Source organism: Laetiporus sulphureus, assembly GCF_001632365.1.
Source record: "Laetiporus sulphureus 93-53 unplaced genomic scaffold LAESUscaffold_1, whole genome shotgun sequence".
In the NCBI taxonomy this organism is placed as follows: Eukaryota; Fungi; Basidiomycota; class Agaricomycetes; order Polyporales; family Laetiporaceae; genus Laetiporus; species Laetiporus sulphureus.
Window position 1 is genome coordinate 224912 of NW_024468510.1, and position 16195 is coordinate 241106.

The following is a 16195-nucleotide window of genomic DNA, read 5'->3' on the forward strand; positions in this document are numbered from 1 at the left end:
GACCATTTGTCCAAATGTAGTTTATCGATATTCTTGCAATCATGTAGCATTATAGCATTACAGCGATGACATGCGGGTGGCGAATATAACCTCGCCTTAAAGCCATCGCTTTTTACATGCTGAGCTAGTATGTCGCCTTCGTTCTCGCTGCAGCCCACGGACTTCCTGCTGCATAGAAGTCCATAGGATAACCCCCTCCCTTTCCATCCCGCCTGACCGCCTCATCTCCCGAAGGTCCGTCCATCCAACCCACTGCCTTTCCGACAGCCACTGCTGTTTCGTACGGCGTCAGCAGTGGCCGATCGAAGGCATATCCCCAATCGATGGACAACCGTGGACACGATGTCTGCACGAAGGCTGAGATATGCGGATTGAAGAGGGCAAGCTTGGCAGGTGAAAGCTCGGAGAGGAGGATCGGCATATATGGAATAGATGTGCGGGATGTGCTGAGTTGATGTGTGATCGCCTGCAACTGCTTGAAGCTACCTTGGCGGCCGAGCGTACCCAGCACGACACCCCAGAGCGGAGGCTCCTTTGCAGGGATGACAAAACTTGTGCCGCCATTTGTTTTAGGAGACGAAGCGAGTACATCGATGCTTCTGCGAGCGGCTCGAACGGCCTCGTCGCGTACGGTGCGCATCTCCGTTTGATTGTATCGTTCCCGAGTAAGCTTCTTCGAGTAAGGATCGTATCTGAACGCCGGTACGGTGGGGTTGGCAATCATGATGGACTCAAGGTGAAAGCGCCCATCACCAAGATAGCTGTAGGTCCGAGCAATCAGTCAGCATCCAACACAAAGACGCAACTGGCCGGAGGCACTGACATTAATGCGTCGACATCGCCGAGCGTCGGGGCCGTGCATCCGAGGATCTCGCCTGGCGAAAGAGGCTTTGATCGGGGAATGGTGGCGTCGTACCTTCCTGTCCATAGCCTTGGCTGACCGACAGAACTCTCGTCGCTTCCCGCCTCAAGTCCCTCAATCATCCCTGCGGGTCGACGCAGCGGTTCGTAATCGGGGACCTCTGTGGTCAAGTCATCTTTCAGTCGTGATAGTGCAGCCACAAACTGTATGGTCGACACCAGTGCCAGACGGGTCAGCTCGTATGGAAGCTCTTGTGTCTGGTGCGTCGCTGTGGTCAGTACCTTCTCATCGGACAACTTCGCGGGAGATGGCCCCTCAATGCGCAAGTAGTGACCGGCAGTCAAGGGGCGACCAGCAGGTATCTGACTATCTGTTTCGTCTGAGTCCAACAGCGCCTCATGAAAGCGTCTGCGGTCATTTGGGAAGTTAAGACGAATTGTTTGGACAAGATGAGATAAGTCGATGGCGATTTCAACGAAGACGTATAAAGTCTTGATGGTCGTCTGGTCAATCGGGACTGAATGTAAATCATTAGAGGCCTACATATCTTCAACGAAGTATACTACTCACCCAGACAGCTATGTCCATAGTGCACGAGCATATCGCATCCCAAGGCGACTGCTGTGTAGTCATCGACGCAGCACGCACCATACGTGACGTCACCCATGATCACAGTTAGCGCATTCGTGAATCTATTCATCGCATTAGTTGGATTACAGCACCGTGGGCAAACAGACGAGCAGCACCTGCGTACCGTTCGATAATGTCCGCTATCGTGCACGCGAACATCTGCAGGCCCTCAGGCATCTGCAATGCGACCATTTTAGCATTGTTCTTCCGTATATGATGTACTGTCTTGTGGATCTCGAACGAGTAGTTAGACGGCAGCTGCTTGATTGCTGCATTCAGCTGAGCATCGTTCAAGATGTCCTGGGGTATTTGGTTCGCGACAATAGGCGTTACGCCCGGCTTGGATGGCTTTGCAGATTTGCTACCGATAAACCGCTTCCTGGGCTTGGTAGCATTAGAACTGGGAGCCTTAGCCTCGTCTGCCATTTGATTGCGGGCAGTGAGTAAAGAGTAAGTAGTACTTTCCGCCACAGCAGTGGCTGGAGGAAATTAGTCACCGATCTCAATCTCATGTTCATTTCCAACGTGTGACAAGCGATGTGTGACACCACCGCTTTAACGCTGCTTCCACACTGTTGTCGACGACGTTCGCAAGTTACAGCAATGTCGCAGAGAGGACGCTCAATTTCACCCCGTCCCCTGCACGATGACGATGTCGACATGGAGAATGGACATGACGGCGACAAGACGCACGCAAAAGTGGTCATCGTCACCAGCCTCACTCGCAATGTAGTTGAGTCGCACTTGCGCACAATATTTGGCTTCTACGGCGATATCATCAAAGTAGACCTCCCGCTCTTTGGGAAGTGTATGTATAAGTATTCATGTCACTCGAAAATACAGCTGATGGGATCTCTAGCCGGACAAAACAGAGGGAAGGCCGCCCTCGAATATGCGGATGCCGAGTCCGCACACAAAGCCGCGTCGCACATGGATGGAGGCCAGCTTGACGGTGCAATTCTCAAAGTTGAACTATCTGAGCTCCCAGTTCGCTCGCGCTCGCGTTCTCCTCGCCCACCTCCTCGCGGCCGCTACGGTCGCGAACGACTAAGGTCCCTATCTCGCTCTCGATCGCCTTCGCGTTCGCCACCACGACGGTACGGACGCGGCTCGCGTTACAATGACTATCGTGGAAGAGGATACGGCCGCAGAGGGGGCCCTCCTCCAAGAGACACATACCGACCTTACTCGCGATCCAGGTCCCGTTCGCCTATTCGAAGAGGAGATCGTCTGGCTCCCAGAAGGAGATCACCCAGTTACGAGCGAGGAGGAACAGGCTATAGGAGACGTTCTCGCTCCAGAAGTTATTCTGTACGCTCCAGTCGTTCACGCACAAGGTCTCTCACACCCCGATCTCGCTCCCGTTCGTTGTCATACTCGTCATATTCGCGGTATTCGCGGAGCCGGAGCCGTAGTCGCTCTCCTAGCCGGGGAAAGAGGAGCCACAGCCGCGACGACATCAGAGATAGCAGGTCGAGGTCGCCCAGAGATTAGGACACTATATTGCTTGCTCTTGTGTTCCATTTTGCTATGCTGTTATGATTTCCCAAAATTCGCATGTAATATTGTCCACTACAATGTTCAGTAAGTGGCTACTATACATGATACATATCTGTACAATCTGCGCGAAGGGGGTATTTCCTTCAATCGCTGGTCATTGAGTCATCATCAGCAAGGAATGGCCTGTAAAAAGGCTCAGGTACCTTTAGCAGATAGAGAAGATAGGAACACTCACGTATACTCGTAATCATGTCTGATTGCATGAGACATCCACTCTTCATCAGCTTCCTGGAGAGGAAATCCAGGCCCTCCAGCTATGCTGAGGATGACGGGGAGCAGCACCAATCCGTGCAAGGCGCCAGAGATAATCAACGTGATCCACATGCGGAAGTAGTAGATCTTCCAGACACAAGAGATTAGTGACGTCTTTGCCTAGGACGAGTGCGCTACGGACCTCCAGGAATCGTGATCGGGTGAGAGCCAAAACGCACATGCCAATGAGCTTGGTGAAAGTGATACCGGACAGAACCTTAGGAAAAAGAATCAATGCATCGCCTTGGGCTAGGCAACACTAATCAACTCACCGATGGGCCAACATCGATCAGTGCCGTATACATCCGCTCATTGCGTTCCTTCTGTCCCGCAGGATGGTCTACTGGCAGGCCCGAGCCCGAGCTCATGAATGCGCGCGCCACATGTGCACAGAACTCGACTGCGATGCCGAGAGATATGACCAGGTTGACGAGGCTGATCGCGTTCAGCATGATGCCCCACACACCCATGATGCCCATGACACTGGTCACTGTGAGGGCCACAACACCTGTCACGATCGTTCCTGTTCTCCATGAGCCAAGCAACAGCGCAGTGACCAGCAACACAGCTGCCAGACCAAGACCGAGGATTTGCTCCGTGATGGCAACGATGTGCGCATACTGGTCGAAGAAGACGTAGTGCAGCGAGTACGGGAAGACCGTCATCCCACTCTCCTTGGACAAATCGTCGGCTATACGATGAGCTGCCGAGAAGGAGTTGATGAAGTCGGCCTGGGACTTCAATGGTGTATGGAACGTGCGGAAATGGGACGCGATGACTTCGTCGCGATCGGGAGAAAGTGACAACGCCGCGCCAAACGATGCCTTTCCTGCAAGGGAGCAGTCCTCCGTAGTCGGTGAGATGAGCCACTGGTTCAGGTACCGCATGAACTCTTCACCCTGGGGCAAGCCAGTCATCGTGATGTTCCACGCTGGATCATGGTCTTCATAGCACATCTGGCATAATCTGGGGGAATCTCTATCACTGCAGAAGATATCGGGGTTGCGTTTCCGAACGCGACAGCACTTCTCATGCGCAGGGTCGAGCCAGTTGAAGAAATCGTCTATCCATGAAGCGGCAGGCTCTGCGATAAATGAAACCTCTTTCCGTTGGCGCTCGGCTTCTAGGATGCTGGCAACTGAATGATCCTTGCACGTGGTGAAGCGACCGCAGAGTTCCTGCTGTCCTGGCCGATATTCCACGTCTACGTCGTGAACAACAAAGTAAACAGGTGGTCCAATGTCCAGATAAGCATCCAGGTTGTCGAAATATGGGATCAGGTAGGACTCTGATGGTAGTGCCAGACGCTGATCTGCACGTAAACTGTCAACAGAGGAACCAGATAGTATATTAGGTCGCTCACCGAAGCCCAGCCCAATATGTTGCATGGAAATAATGGACGCGAAAAGAATGCCCATGAATGTCAGCAAGACGGCGCCTTTGACGACAGGCCGCAGGAGGAATGGAGCGTAATACCGACGTATGAACCGACCGATCCTGCCCAGACCGCTGCCGTTGACATGCTCATCGGGAAGAGCGATGCGAGAAGGCAATCGAATACAAGGGAAGCAGTCGACACGACTCGACTGTAAAAATGACATCAGCAAGTTCCCAGCAGTATATAACAAGGCTTACCTCAACGCGTTTCAGATCGATGACGAGTGCGCTAACAAACACCGTAATTTGCAGGCTAGCGTTCAACAGAACACTTCCAGCAGCATACAGCGCGAAGTTGCGTACCGCAGGCATTGGGACCAGTGCGCCTAACGCGAACGCTACTGTTTCCGTTACAGAACTCAGTAGGATGGATGGGCCCATCTTGGCCAATGCACGTGCAACACGCTCCTCCGCAGACAGATATAATGGGGTCGAGACCGCGTCAATCGAGTCCTCGTGAGAGTGCATCGAATCAAACTGCGAACGACTCCGCGATTGTGTCGGCGACATGGGGGATGCAATATCTTGCGTCGTGTTGGCGGCATTAGGTCCGTGAAGTATGTTCTGACGGTCCAGCTCGTGAACAAGAATGAAGACATTGTCGACGCCGACTGCAAGCACCAGGAATGGTATAACCTCGGCAATGATGAGCGTAACTTTCACGCCTACCCAAGAGAAAAATCCGACCGAGGTAGAAATGGATAACAGGACGAGGAAAATCCCAAACAAACCCAACGTGAACTTTGAATCGATAAATAAGCTGCGTGGCAGCCGGGGAAAGAGACGCGGGGTATTGCGTGAGTCGATTGACAAGGACGAGAGGGACACCTGTTCTCGCTTGAAAAACCTCGACAGATTGCCTAACCATTCCGTAAACGAGGCCCAGACGCCCTCTTCGGGACGCATGGAAGAACCATGTCCCAGGGTGAAAGATACATAGAAGAACATGGCAAGATATGACAGGACGACAATCTTGATGTCCGTGTTCGTGCTCTTGTTGATCTCCTCTTCGAGTGAGACGCCGGTGGACCACGCAATCTCAAGCCCTGCCTCGACGGGAGCTCGTTTACTGAGAACTTGCAGATAGTCTCGTAGCGTCCTCTCCCACTCCATAGCGCGCGCCTGTACTTCTGGATTTAGTGAGTCGGACACGACGTAAGTGATGACAAGCGCCTCTGCATCCAGGTACTCCTTTGATTCGTCTTGTCCAGGTACTCCGCCGAGCACGTATTGAGGCGCAAGAGGTTGCTGGAAGTCAGGTAAACATTCCACGGGAGAATTGGCGCATTCAAGAAGATGAGATGACCACGTGTCTGGGTCGTACGCGTCCAGGTCGTTCCCGAACCATGCAAGAACTGACTGCACTACGCAATGACCATCGGGTCCTGCAGGTTTGAAGCATACATCTTCGAGAGTATAGCCATTCGGCCAGGAGCTAAGCGCACGGATGCCTGCCTCGACGTCAGACCAGTACTTCAAATGTCTCCATGAGAGTACTGATGGCTTGCCCTTGCCTAAGGAGGTCTCCGCAGTCGGTGCGAGATCGAACGATGATGCTGACGATGTGACGAAGATCTGTTCCGTGCGGTAGAAAGGTCCAAAATGCTCGTCAAAGTATTCCTTCTGCAATTTGCTTTCTGAATTTGGGGCGACCCATAACCTGACAGGGTCTGTCTCGACCTCAAAATACTTCCATCCTAGGTTAAGCAGCCCTACTACAGCGAAAACGAGTGCAAACGTCAATGAAGGATTGGAAGCCGTGAACAGGCCAAGGCGGTAGAATGCGCGACGGAGCACGTTGTTCAATCGATATTGCCGTGGCTGTACTGTTTCAAGGGGGTCCAGTAATGATGCTCCGCGGCCGAGGTTGCGCGAGTCGGTTTGGGTACCCGTCGACTCTTCCCCGTCGAGATTCTGTCCAAGTGATGATGCGCCTACGAGACCGCGTGTATGTGCGCGCGGAGAAACGATATATTCTGACGCAGCATCCGCTGAGAGTGCCATGCGTTCGTATGACTTCCGCTTTTGAATGCCGAATTGCCAAGCATACCCAAGCAGGAACGAGACCACTGCCAACGAGTAGAGGACAACCAAAGCGAATGTCAGGCATGAGATCAAGCCAACATGACATGTTGGCTCTGACCCTGGTGCAGGTATGGATGGAAGGGCCTGACATACATCAGGACAATCAATGCATGTGCATCGACTTTCCAGATCATTGTCGGCACAATTACGTGGTATCGCGTCCAATGACCCCATGTCTCCTACAGGTGATGAAGGATAGTTGATCTGGAATGGACTGCCCATATCCTTCACGTCACCCATAAACTTCAGGAAGGCGCTATAGTTCTTCGCACCTCCCCCAATGAGGTCCATTGCATATCCATTCGTGCTGCCCATTTTGATGTCCTTGCAGCTGTTGAAGAAACCGCGACCGAAGTCTTCCGAAACGAAGAAGTCTACTGACTCGACAGCCTCTTGGCCTGTGCGAGATCGCTGAGTGGAGGTGACATTCAGAAACGTAGCCTGGTTCGGCGAGCATGTGAAGCTGCACCAGAAATTGCGGAAGTTGTTGCGACACGCAGGGCAAGACGAAATAATGTTCTCTGCTACTCCGAGGTTGTCACGCATGGTCTCCAACTGATCCGTCGTACAGCAAGCAGGTCCTTCTGCAAACTCTGCACCGCAGAGCGACACAAGAAGGTCACGGTCCACATCGTCCTGTTCGCCAATCAGTACATAATATGTGCGCGAATGGCAAACTTGCCTTGGACGCTGAACCATCGTAGGGACATGGGAGAGGTTTCCCGAACCAATCCTTAGACCCACAGGATCCGCGCATAGCGCAATAGCCTTCGCCGCGGAGAGGCATGTAGGGAGACACATGGGTGTCGTCCATCATGAAGAATGAGCAAGTGGGCCAGTATACATGAGCGATGCGAGTTGCACGCCGAGAAGGACCCAGGACAGGAGTGTTCCTGCAGCGTGCACGCTGAGTCGTGCCACATTACGTCTCCTCGACGCGTGTCATGTGACCAAACGCCCATTCACCGACGAGCAGCTTGGCCCCGGTCAGGACTTGAACTTCAATGAAAGTACTGGGTAAATAGTCGTCTAATGGCGAAGTGAGTGGCAGTGGGTTCACGTAGTCGTCAATTAGTCTCGACCCAGACCTGAGGGCACGCCTCAGAAGCATGGCTTCTAGGGTAAGAAAGAGTAAGATGTTTACGGATGTAATGTATCGACACGTAGAACTGACGAAAGTTACGCGTCTTTTAACCTTCTAGGTGCCACCGAAGGATATGCGACATCTGCCCCCGTCTCCCCCACCGTCTCTCCTGCAAAGCCCAGATTGCCATTCACTCAATCACTTCCTTTCCGTTCTGCGCATGATACACTCAGAGATGTATATTCTTTGGACTATGCAACAAACCCCAACTCTTCTTTCGCACCATCACCATCATCAACGAGGAAGCGCAAGCTTGTCGTGCTCGAGGAGATCGAGGAAGGACGAAGTTTCTCAAATACAGTGGATCGGTCTCCCGGTGAAGATAATACATCGGAAAGCCTCGTCCAGTCGCCTAATGCATCAACTGCACAAAGTAGACCGACAAGACCGCTCCGGAGAACCTTCAGACGCGACAGTACTCGGTCGTTACCTGCAGGGGCGTTCCGATTTCAGGGTATCGAGGCAGGCGCTGAAGTTTTTGACCCGTTGCTGATGCAGGAAGAAGAGGATTGGAGCGGTGCAAGTTTCCCACAGTGATTGCGGTAACGTTCATCTTGCTTCGCTATTTATTGCTGAGCCTGCTATAGCCCTCGATGCACTCCCTTTCGTCCGTTCCCTCACTCGCATGGATCTCTCGTGTATGGTCGTGACTTGCATGTATTTTGCTTTATGGCATATCCACGGGCACAGGTGTCCTGTTGTATCACACAATGCAATTCTTTCCGTGATATGACGGCATATTGATTATGCGAAATGTACGATGGTATCGGCCTCCGTTGATGCATACATGCAAAAGCTCTACACCAATGTCACCTGGTCTACGGCCAGTACCCGCCCTCCTCCACTTTCAGCCGTTTGCGCCGGTCCGCCGGGGCTGACTGCACACCGTGTGTCACGCGCATATGTCTCTTCAGGAGATCCTGTCGCACGAAGCTACGACCTTGTCCACACAACTCGCAATGATATGGTTTCAGTCCTCCATGACTCGACTCATGCCTCTTGCATTCGTTCTTGCGCAAGAAGCGCATTCCGCTGTACGGACATGGAAGGCAGAGGTCAGCTCAAACGTTTTGCATCCACAAGAGACCATACCAATGGCTGCACGTAAATGGCCGATACTCCACATGTGAGCCGACATGGACGAGGATATGGTCTCTCCTCCTATTAGTCTGGGAACACCCATTGACATAGCACCGATAGTCGTCAATCAATTCGCCACGCGAAGAGAGCCGCCCAGCAAAACACTGCAGCCAGTTCTTGTCAATATCGCGTCCAGGATTACGTGCCCTGAAGCCGTCGGCGCGCTGGCGAAGATCATCTAGCTCAATTCCTAGGTGTGCATTGAGCACCGGACTTCCGTGGTCGACGGTCTGAGCATTTGGTTGAGGAGGTGTGGCTTGGACCTGGGGTACGAATATCTCTCCTAAAGGTACGCGGCCATCATGCTGGGTCGGTACAAAGCCTTGAGCAGTGAACAATGGCGGTGGTGGTGGAACAACGAGAATTTCACCGAATGGGGCGTTCATTGGTTGGGGCAAGCCCACTACCGGTGTCAAGATCAAAGATTGAGGTTGCGCAACAGATAGAGCAGACATCTGCGCAATGGAATTTGGCTCTTCCGCAGCGTCTTCCTCGCGCTTGCGAGAGAGGACAGCCACTATAGCGTCAATAGCTTCCTTGGAGAAGTCGGGACTTCCAAGCTGCACCGCACTCGGAGCGACAAGAGCAGGAGAACAATCAGTGGTAGACCGCAGCACGTCTGCAAGAGTGTCGACCTCAGGTTGCTCTGTCTTGATTGCGAAATTCGAGTCGCCTATGAGTATCGCAGGGTCAATTGCGAGCTGTGGGAGGTCGTGTCTTGTGGCGACCTCGCGCAAATTGACATCAGCGTATATCCCGACAACAGGCTCACAGATAGGCGGCCAATGACTGGCATTCGTCGTCGGAGACTCCAGCAGGTCTTGATAATCTTCCTTCGGTGACCTCGTCTTGATGTTTGCAGTTGAGCTGTCCTCGGAACTACTTGGATATAAGAGCGACGGAAGAGATGAGATCGAAGCAAAAAGTAGGGAGGGTGCATGCGCCATGAAGTCCTGGCTGGGATATTCAGAATAGGCATTGCCATTACTCGTCTGCAAGAGCTCTTCCAATAAATCAAATTTTGGAGAGTGTATATGACATGTCTTATCAAGGCTCAACGTTCGTGTAGGGTTTCCAGTGATTTCTTCTCGTGTATCCATCACGATTTCGCATCTATCTGGGACATCCTGAAGAACGGCAGGGAATGAGGGATCATCGTAGCAGATCCCGAGTCCCGTCAGTTGGGATGTAGACTGGCCATGAGTAGAAGCGAGCTTCTGCAGGCTGCTCGCCTGTAGATGGGACTGCAGGAGACCGATATCGCCAGCGTTGGATTGGAAATCAGAATCAATGTCGGCAGGACCTGCTACTGGCAGGAGAGGGACCCGAAGTTGGAGAGTGGGTGTACCAGAGAGTCCAGAGTGCAGCAAGGAATGGCATTGTGACCCAGTGTAGAAGCCATCAGTCGTATGCGTCGCCGGCGTCGCGCTAAGTCTGTCCAAGGAGTGGTTGATAGTTGCGGTAGTGTCGTCTGTGTCGTCTACAAAACTATAGTCGTAAGAACGTTTCATGGTCGTAAAAATCGTAAGATGAAGAATAAATAGAATGTGTCCCTGAGTCAGAGTCAAGACATTAAACGAGCCTAGAGTATGGTACGAGCGGGAAAAGGGCTTGCTCCGAGCGTTCGACGTCTGCAACTTGAACTCGTTACAGCACGTGACCGCGTCCGTGCCTAAAAGGGAACTCAACGTCGGGACAAGCCTGAGGATGATCTCGATAGGCCACCGTCGCCTTCACAATGTATGCCACCGCAAGGCCTGTCAGTATCTTACTAGCCGCGCAAATGGTCTATCACAATTCAGATCATACTCTGCACCGGCTGCGGGGACGGGGAGGAGACCTCTTATCTACGGTGGTCTCGCTGCTGGGGCTGCAATAATCTCCTACTACTTCTTCTGGCCTGATGCTCCACGAGGAGCACCGACGTACACCAATGCGCTCCTATCTCCGACTCACTTCATTCCTGCTACGCTCACTGAAAGCAAACTCTGTGCCGACTCGGACTTCCGCCTGATGACGTTGGCTGTGCCATCGCAATGCATACAGTCACTAGAGCAGACCACATTTGCTCCGATCTGGTCCATCTACGTCAAAGATGACGATATACAGGTCGAGAGACCCTACACGCCCCTCACTGGAATAGATGAGGAGGGGAAAATGCGGTTATGGATCAAGAGATATGCAAAGGGTGAAGTTGGTCGGTGGCTGCATTCAAAGCAAGTCGGAGATAAGATCGAGATACGAGGACCGGTGAAGACGTGGATATGGAAAGACGAAACATGGGACGAGGTTGTCATGGTGCGTCATGACTTGTTTCGAGAGCGTCTGGATAGCTACATATGGCCTTCCGGCCGTATCAGATCTCTGGAGGCACCGGTGTTACCCCATTCTACCAGTTGCTGCATGCAATGATGCTGAAGAATCCAGCGCAAGCCTCGAAGACAAAGTTCACTCTTCTGCACTCCTCGCCAAACCCCATTGAATTGCCACCGCCGGACATGCTCGAGCCCTTACTTTTGGCAGCTCAAAAGCACTCGGATCGTCTTAAAGTTGGTCTGTTCGTCGATTCGCTAGACGGTCCAGAACATCCCCTTGTTTCATCGTCGAATCTCCATTTGGGGAGAATTGAAAAGACCGCTGTCGAACAAGCTGTCTATGGAGAACCAAAAACACAAAGCTGGTGGCCATTCTTTTTCCGTTCTGATTCCAAGCGGGCGTCCGACAAGGACGTGGATAGGAAAATCCTTTTCCTAGTTTGCGGGCCGGAGCCGTGCGTGCTTCTAGGTGCTTTGGTGTTGGTGGCTGACTCTCGGATAGCATGATCTCCTCCATAGCTGGTCCGTATGGGAAGAACTTTTCACAGGGCACAGTAGGCGGAGTACTTGGTTCGTTGGGCTTTAGACGGGATCAAGTGTGGAAGCTGTGATTTATACTTTCTCTGTATTCTTTAATGAGACACTTTGGAGTCAACTTTTCAGCACACACTTTACGCTCAGACCTACATTTTGCCTGCTTTTGATTGGCCCAGCGCGTTACTCACCGCCACAGACGCGATCAGGCGTGACTGATTGCGTGACATCGCGAAGTGTGACAACATGATGACTCTTTGCCGCCGGGCGTCCGGAAATTGTTTGCTCGATGGATCGAAATCGCCTCACTAAGCAACTCCAACTCCATCTCACCATTTCCCCACTCGCAAGACCTCCGTAAATCCCCACTTTCCTTCTTCCGTCAACCCCCACTTCCTTCGCAGACATCCACAAAATGGCACCCACAGCGATTTACGCTTCACCCGTTGTGACGAATGACCAGCCAGTGATCGCCGCTGTGCCTATGAAGGGCCCCGCTCTCGCCATAGGTTCCCCTGTGACAGCAGAGGATGGGAAGTACCAGTCGCTCGTTATTAGTCTCCAGGAGACAAGATATGTAGAAAGATACATGGTGGACAGGATACTGGATAGAGGTGTGTGCGGCAACACCATCACCCCCGAATCTCGTAGCTGACATATTCACTCGCAATCATTGGCAGCTACGACGCTGACGCCCTCTAGCTTCTCTTCCGTATATGTTGCTTTGTCGCCATCAGAGTATGATGCTCTGGCATCCAGGTTGTCCGAACTATTGGCGCAGTTGCTTGCGGCGCTGGAGCCCCTGGGAACGCTGCACATTCTTCATCTCTCCTCTGCCCTTCCCAGCCTTCCTTCCAACCTCATCCTTGCCGGCTTCACAATACTGTCTACCGCCGCACCGGATGGGTCGCTTATTGCACAAAAGCCTGCACATTCTGCGAGTGTCTCCCTGCAGGGAGCTCCAATCACATCCCTCCCTCTCCGGCGGAAGACCGACAAAGCGTCTAAGAAAGCACTCTGGACGCTGCATGCACCATCTACGCCCACTATCGATGCGGAGAGTCTTCTGACGGAGGCCGACCGCCAGCGTCCAGCTACATGTGAGCCTGTGTCCTCGGGAGCACCTCGGAAGAAGAAGGCCTGTAAGGGCTGCACGTGCGGGTTGGCGGAACTGGAGGCGGAGGAGCTGGCGAGGAGCAAGGTGGTGATACTGGATGGCTCTGAGAGCGGGCAGACAATGGAGGTATCTCAGAGCGAGAAGGATCGGCTGATCGCTGCAGCCGCTGCCACTCCCAAAGCAACCAGCAGTTGCGGAAATTGTTACTTGGGGGATGCATTCCGTTGCTCAAGCTGTCCTTATCGAGGTTCGTTGGTCACCTTATGTTTGACTATCTGGTTCACTCCAAGTCATGTTGAATTTCTTAGGGCTTCCTGCCTTCAAGCCGGGAGAGAAAGTCGAGCTTGATTTCGGCATGGATGACATTTGATCGGGCCGTGTTATTGACTACCACACTCTCATCACCGCAAGCTTGCGCCATAGATTACATACTGTATCAACTCTTTCTTGGTCTCTACGTTGAGTTCACAGCTCTCCGATATATACATTACTTGTGCATTCTTCGCGGGAAAGCAAGTCAGGCCTCAGCGTTGAATGAGTGACATCACGTGCGACGCATTTCTTCTGATCGCATCTCTTAGACTCTCCGCACGCACGGCTTGCATCTTTCTCCCTCTAAGTCCTTCGTAGCATAGCAAGTGTCCATGTCGGCAAAAGATGATCCTTCACCAGAGGAGCAGGCGACTACTAGCGCTGTTTCGTTGCAATCTCCATTCTGTGCTATCTGTTCAACCAAACCTGCAGTCTATACCTGTCCCCGCTGCTCCATTCGGACATGCTCTCTGCTATGCTCGACAGCTCACAAGACCCGCGATGAGGGGTGCTCCGGGGTGAGGAACAAGGCAGCCTATGTTCCCATGAACCAATATGGCTACATGGCGCTCATGAGCGACTACACATTCCTGGAGGATGTGGGAAGGAGAGTTGGCGACTGGGGGCGGGAGATTGTGCAGGGCAGATACACGGCGAGTACCCAAGAGGTTGGGCGCGTTCGGGCCACTCCGATGAGGAGCCGCGGTCGGGGGCGTGGGATGAGGGGAGGACCCGCTGGTGGTGGCAAACTCAGATCGAAGCGTGAGGTGCTGAAGATGTCACTCGACTTCCGGGACATTGAGATGGAACTGCTGCCGAATGGTATGGAAAGACGAATACTCAACCAGTCGACATGGGATTTCAAGTACGCACTAGTTCTTCATTGTACATACGAGAACTTCATGAATGCCATGGATCATCTGCAGAAACCGGACTGCCCTCCTTACTGTTGAGTTCAGGTTCCACCCTCCTCGAGACCCGTTAGCTCCTTCCTCCCAAGCGTCCAGTCCACCCTTCACGTTGTTGACACACCGCAATGCGCTTGAAAAATCTCTGCTTTCACTCTTGCAAGATCAAATGAACGAGCGAGGGAAATCCAAGAAGGCTGACCCTCTTCCGTCGTGGATACATTCGCTTGTCTTTCCTGACGTAGATGTCCCTGACGCTTTCATGCCGCCAACTTGTGTGATGCGCACACCGCTTGACCCTCTGTCATCTCTGAAAACACGCACGGGTTACGGCGCTCCACGCCCTGGTCACATTATTTGCGAAGGCTACTACAAACTTGATCCCTCGCAGTCCCTCGGAGCCAACCTGAAGCACAAGAACTTTGTAGAGTTTCCGACCATAGAGGTCTGGGAGGATGGCATATTCCACGGGACTATAGTCGATCATCAAGGCATTGTTCTCCATGGCGATGAGGAACCTCAGCCGAAGAGGCGGAAGCTCAGTGCAAAGGCCGGCAAGAAAGCCATCACAGGATTGTTGACTGGCTACGGGAGTGACGATGAAGACGGCAGGGAGAAGGAGGAGCAGAACGTGCTCGACTTGCTCGGCGGGTATGCTGGCAGTGACGACGACGCAGATACACAGCGTGAACCGAACTCTGGCCCGCCGGGAAATGCTAACACTTTGGGAGACGACGAAGCGTATGACGATGGGCTATGCGACGAGGATGCCGAAGGCGAGACGGACGATGAGTTCCAGGCAGAGCCAGAAGACATAGCGACGTTGCTTGAACAGCTCCGCCAGGCAGGCGCGCTCCGAGACCCTAGAGCAGCCAGCGCACTACCTGGTTTCGCGGATGGTGATGACGAGGAGGTCGATTGGGGCGACTCGAGCGAGGAAGAACAAAACGATGACGGATAGAGCTCCTGTGCGACTGTTTTGTTTCTGTATATTGCGCCTTGCATATAGACCAATGACTTGTTCGAGGATGATCATACATCCTGTCGTCTGAGATCGAGCAGGCCCTTCATGAGTAGCTGCACCTCGAGGACTGCGTCCACGTAGTTCTTCAGCGGAGTTTCTTGAGTGTTTTTGACTGGGGCGGCGGTCTTTACTTCTACTTCCCACAACGTATCGACATGTGCAGGAAGCGGTTTTTGTGTTTTCGGATCGACCTACGATGTGCCATCATGAGGAGAGACTAAAAAGAACGAAATCAAGGACAGCAAACACACCTGCTCTTGTTGTAACATCTGGATGACCAGCAATCCTCGTCGAAAAACGTAACCACGCTTGTACATTTGCGATCTCCGGCTGTCCGTTCGGAACGTGAACAAGCGATACAGAGTCAAGTGAAAATACCGCGCACATGTATCCCAGAGCTGATGCGAAATTGAGGGCATTACCTACCACCTGAAGGGTGGCCCACGGTCTTACTGTCGCCTCAGGATGCACGCGCACAGACTCGGGCTTGAGGTACGAGTATAGCGTCCTGGATCATCCGGGACGTAAGCTAAGGTCAGTCACCGCAAGTGCAATTGTAACAACTCGCCATTTCGCGTCAGGCTCCAACAACTCCTTACGTGCTCGAAGCAGGACCGGCTCGCTGCCCAGGTCTCTCTGGTGCTGAGCATCGTATGGCTCGTACACCAGCTCCCGCGCATGCATCTGATGTGCGGATTCGCTGTGGAGAGTGATTCGATTCATGATAGCTATGTGACGAATACTGCTCAGTCATAGCCGAACATGAGAATGCAGCTACCAGACCTGACAGATCCCTGGAGAAGAACTCTCCAAAGAGTGCAACTTCGTAGAAGTGTGAAGTCATGATTGAGAAACGATGTCTGTGACAGACTGAT

The 16195-nt window shown here is 52.7% G+C and overlaps 9 protein-coding genes across 9 annotated transcripts; 5 read left to right on the forward strand and 4 right to left on the reverse strand.

Moving 5' to 3' along the window:
- Window positions 1–11: 11 nt before the first annotated feature.
- Window positions 12–1958, reverse strand: LAESUDRAFT_739928 (Diphthamide synthesis). The gene is made up of 4 exons (XM_040911049.1): window positions 1617–1958; window positions 1433–1554; window positions 824–1379; window positions 12–761 (listed from the first exon to the last, which is right to left on the reverse strand). The coding sequence occupies exons 1-4, from the start codon at window positions 1916–1918 to the stop codon at window positions 125–127; spliced, it is 1617 nt and encodes a 538-aa protein (XP_040770052.1). The 5' UTR covers window positions 1919–1958; the 3' UTR covers window positions 12–124.
- A 137-nt stretch (window positions 1959–2095) lies between these two features.
- On the forward strand, window positions 2096–2506 carry LAESUDRAFT_628284 (uncharacterized protein; the record flags this gene model as incomplete). Its single annotated transcript, XM_040903360.1, has 2 exons — window positions 2096–2300; window positions 2352–2506. Coding segments are annotated over 2 exons (360 nt in total), but the record flags the coding sequence as incomplete, so codon positions are not given.
- A 598-nt stretch (window positions 2507–3104) lies between these two features.
- On the reverse strand, window positions 3105–7814 carry LAESUDRAFT_4658 (multidrug efflux transporter AcrB transmembrane domain-containing protein). Its single transcript, XM_040902580.1, has 6 exons — window positions 7509–7814; window positions 4940–7462; window positions 4668–4890; window positions 3577–4616; window positions 3447–3521; window positions 3105–3391 (listed from the first exon to the last, which is right to left on the reverse strand). Exons 1-6 carry the CDS (start codon window positions 7641–7643, stop codon window positions 3224–3226), a joined length of 4164 nt encoding a protein of 1387 aa, XP_040770054.1. The 5' UTR covers window positions 7644–7814; the 3' UTR covers window positions 3105–3223.
- Window positions 7509–8547, forward strand: LAESUDRAFT_4720 (uncharacterized protein). The gene is made up of 3 exons (XM_040902602.1): window positions 7509–7843; window positions 7902–7957; window positions 8029–8547. The coding sequence occupies exons 1-3, from the start codon at window positions 7671–7673 to the stop codon at window positions 8505–8507; spliced, it is 708 nt and encodes a 235-aa protein (XP_040770055.1). The 5' UTR covers window positions 7509–7670; the 3' UTR covers window positions 8508–8547.
- Window positions 8548–8788: 241 nt separating this feature from the next.
- LAESUDRAFT_639211 (uncharacterized protein) lies at window positions 8789–10057 on the reverse strand (the record flags this gene model as incomplete). Its single annotated transcript, XM_040903529.1, has 2 exons — window positions 8789–9002; window positions 9063–10057. 2 exons carry the CDS (start codon window positions 10055–10057, stop codon window positions 8789–8791), a joined length of 1209 nt encoding a protein of 402 aa, XP_040770056.1.
- Window positions 10058–10852: 795 nt separating this feature from the next.
- On the forward strand, window positions 10853–12036 carry LAESUDRAFT_739931 (riboflavin synthase domain-like protein; the record flags this gene model as incomplete). Its single annotated transcript, XM_040911050.1, has 4 exons — window positions 10853–10869; window positions 10949–11408; window positions 11471–11880; window positions 11928–12036. The coding sequence occupies 4 exons, from the start codon at window positions 10853–10855 to the stop codon at window positions 12034–12036; spliced, it is 996 nt and encodes a 331-aa protein (XP_040770057.1).
- A 234-nt stretch (window positions 12037–12270) lies between these two features.
- On the forward strand, window positions 12271–13494 carry LAESUDRAFT_718815 (DUF689-domain-containing protein). The gene is made up of 3 exons (XM_040907505.1): window positions 12271–12573; window positions 12640–13323; window positions 13385–13494. Exons 1-3 carry the CDS (start codon window positions 12375–12377, stop codon window positions 13444–13446), a joined length of 945 nt encoding a protein of 314 aa, XP_040770058.1. The 5' UTR covers window positions 12271–12374; the 3' UTR covers window positions 13447–13494.
- A 174-nt stretch (window positions 13495–13668) lies between these two features.
- LAESUDRAFT_718816 (uncharacterized protein) lies at window positions 13669–15343 on the forward strand. The gene is made up of 2 exons (XM_040907506.1): window positions 13669–14253; window positions 14315–15343. The coding sequence occupies exons 1-2, from the start codon at window positions 13721–13723 to the stop codon at window positions 15255–15257; spliced, it is 1476 nt and encodes a 491-aa protein (XP_040770059.1). The 5' UTR covers window positions 13669–13720; the 3' UTR covers window positions 15258–15343.
- LAESUDRAFT_733215 (uncharacterized protein) lies at window positions 15329–16164 on the reverse strand (the record flags this gene model as incomplete). Its single annotated transcript, XM_040910410.1, has 5 exons — window positions 15329–15511; window positions 15572–15650; window positions 15706–15828; window positions 15889–16048; window positions 16104–16164. 5 exons carry the CDS (start codon window positions 16162–16164, stop codon window positions 15329–15331), a joined length of 606 nt encoding a protein of 201 aa, XP_040770060.1.
- Between the last annotated feature and the right edge of the window lie 31 nt (window positions 16165–16195).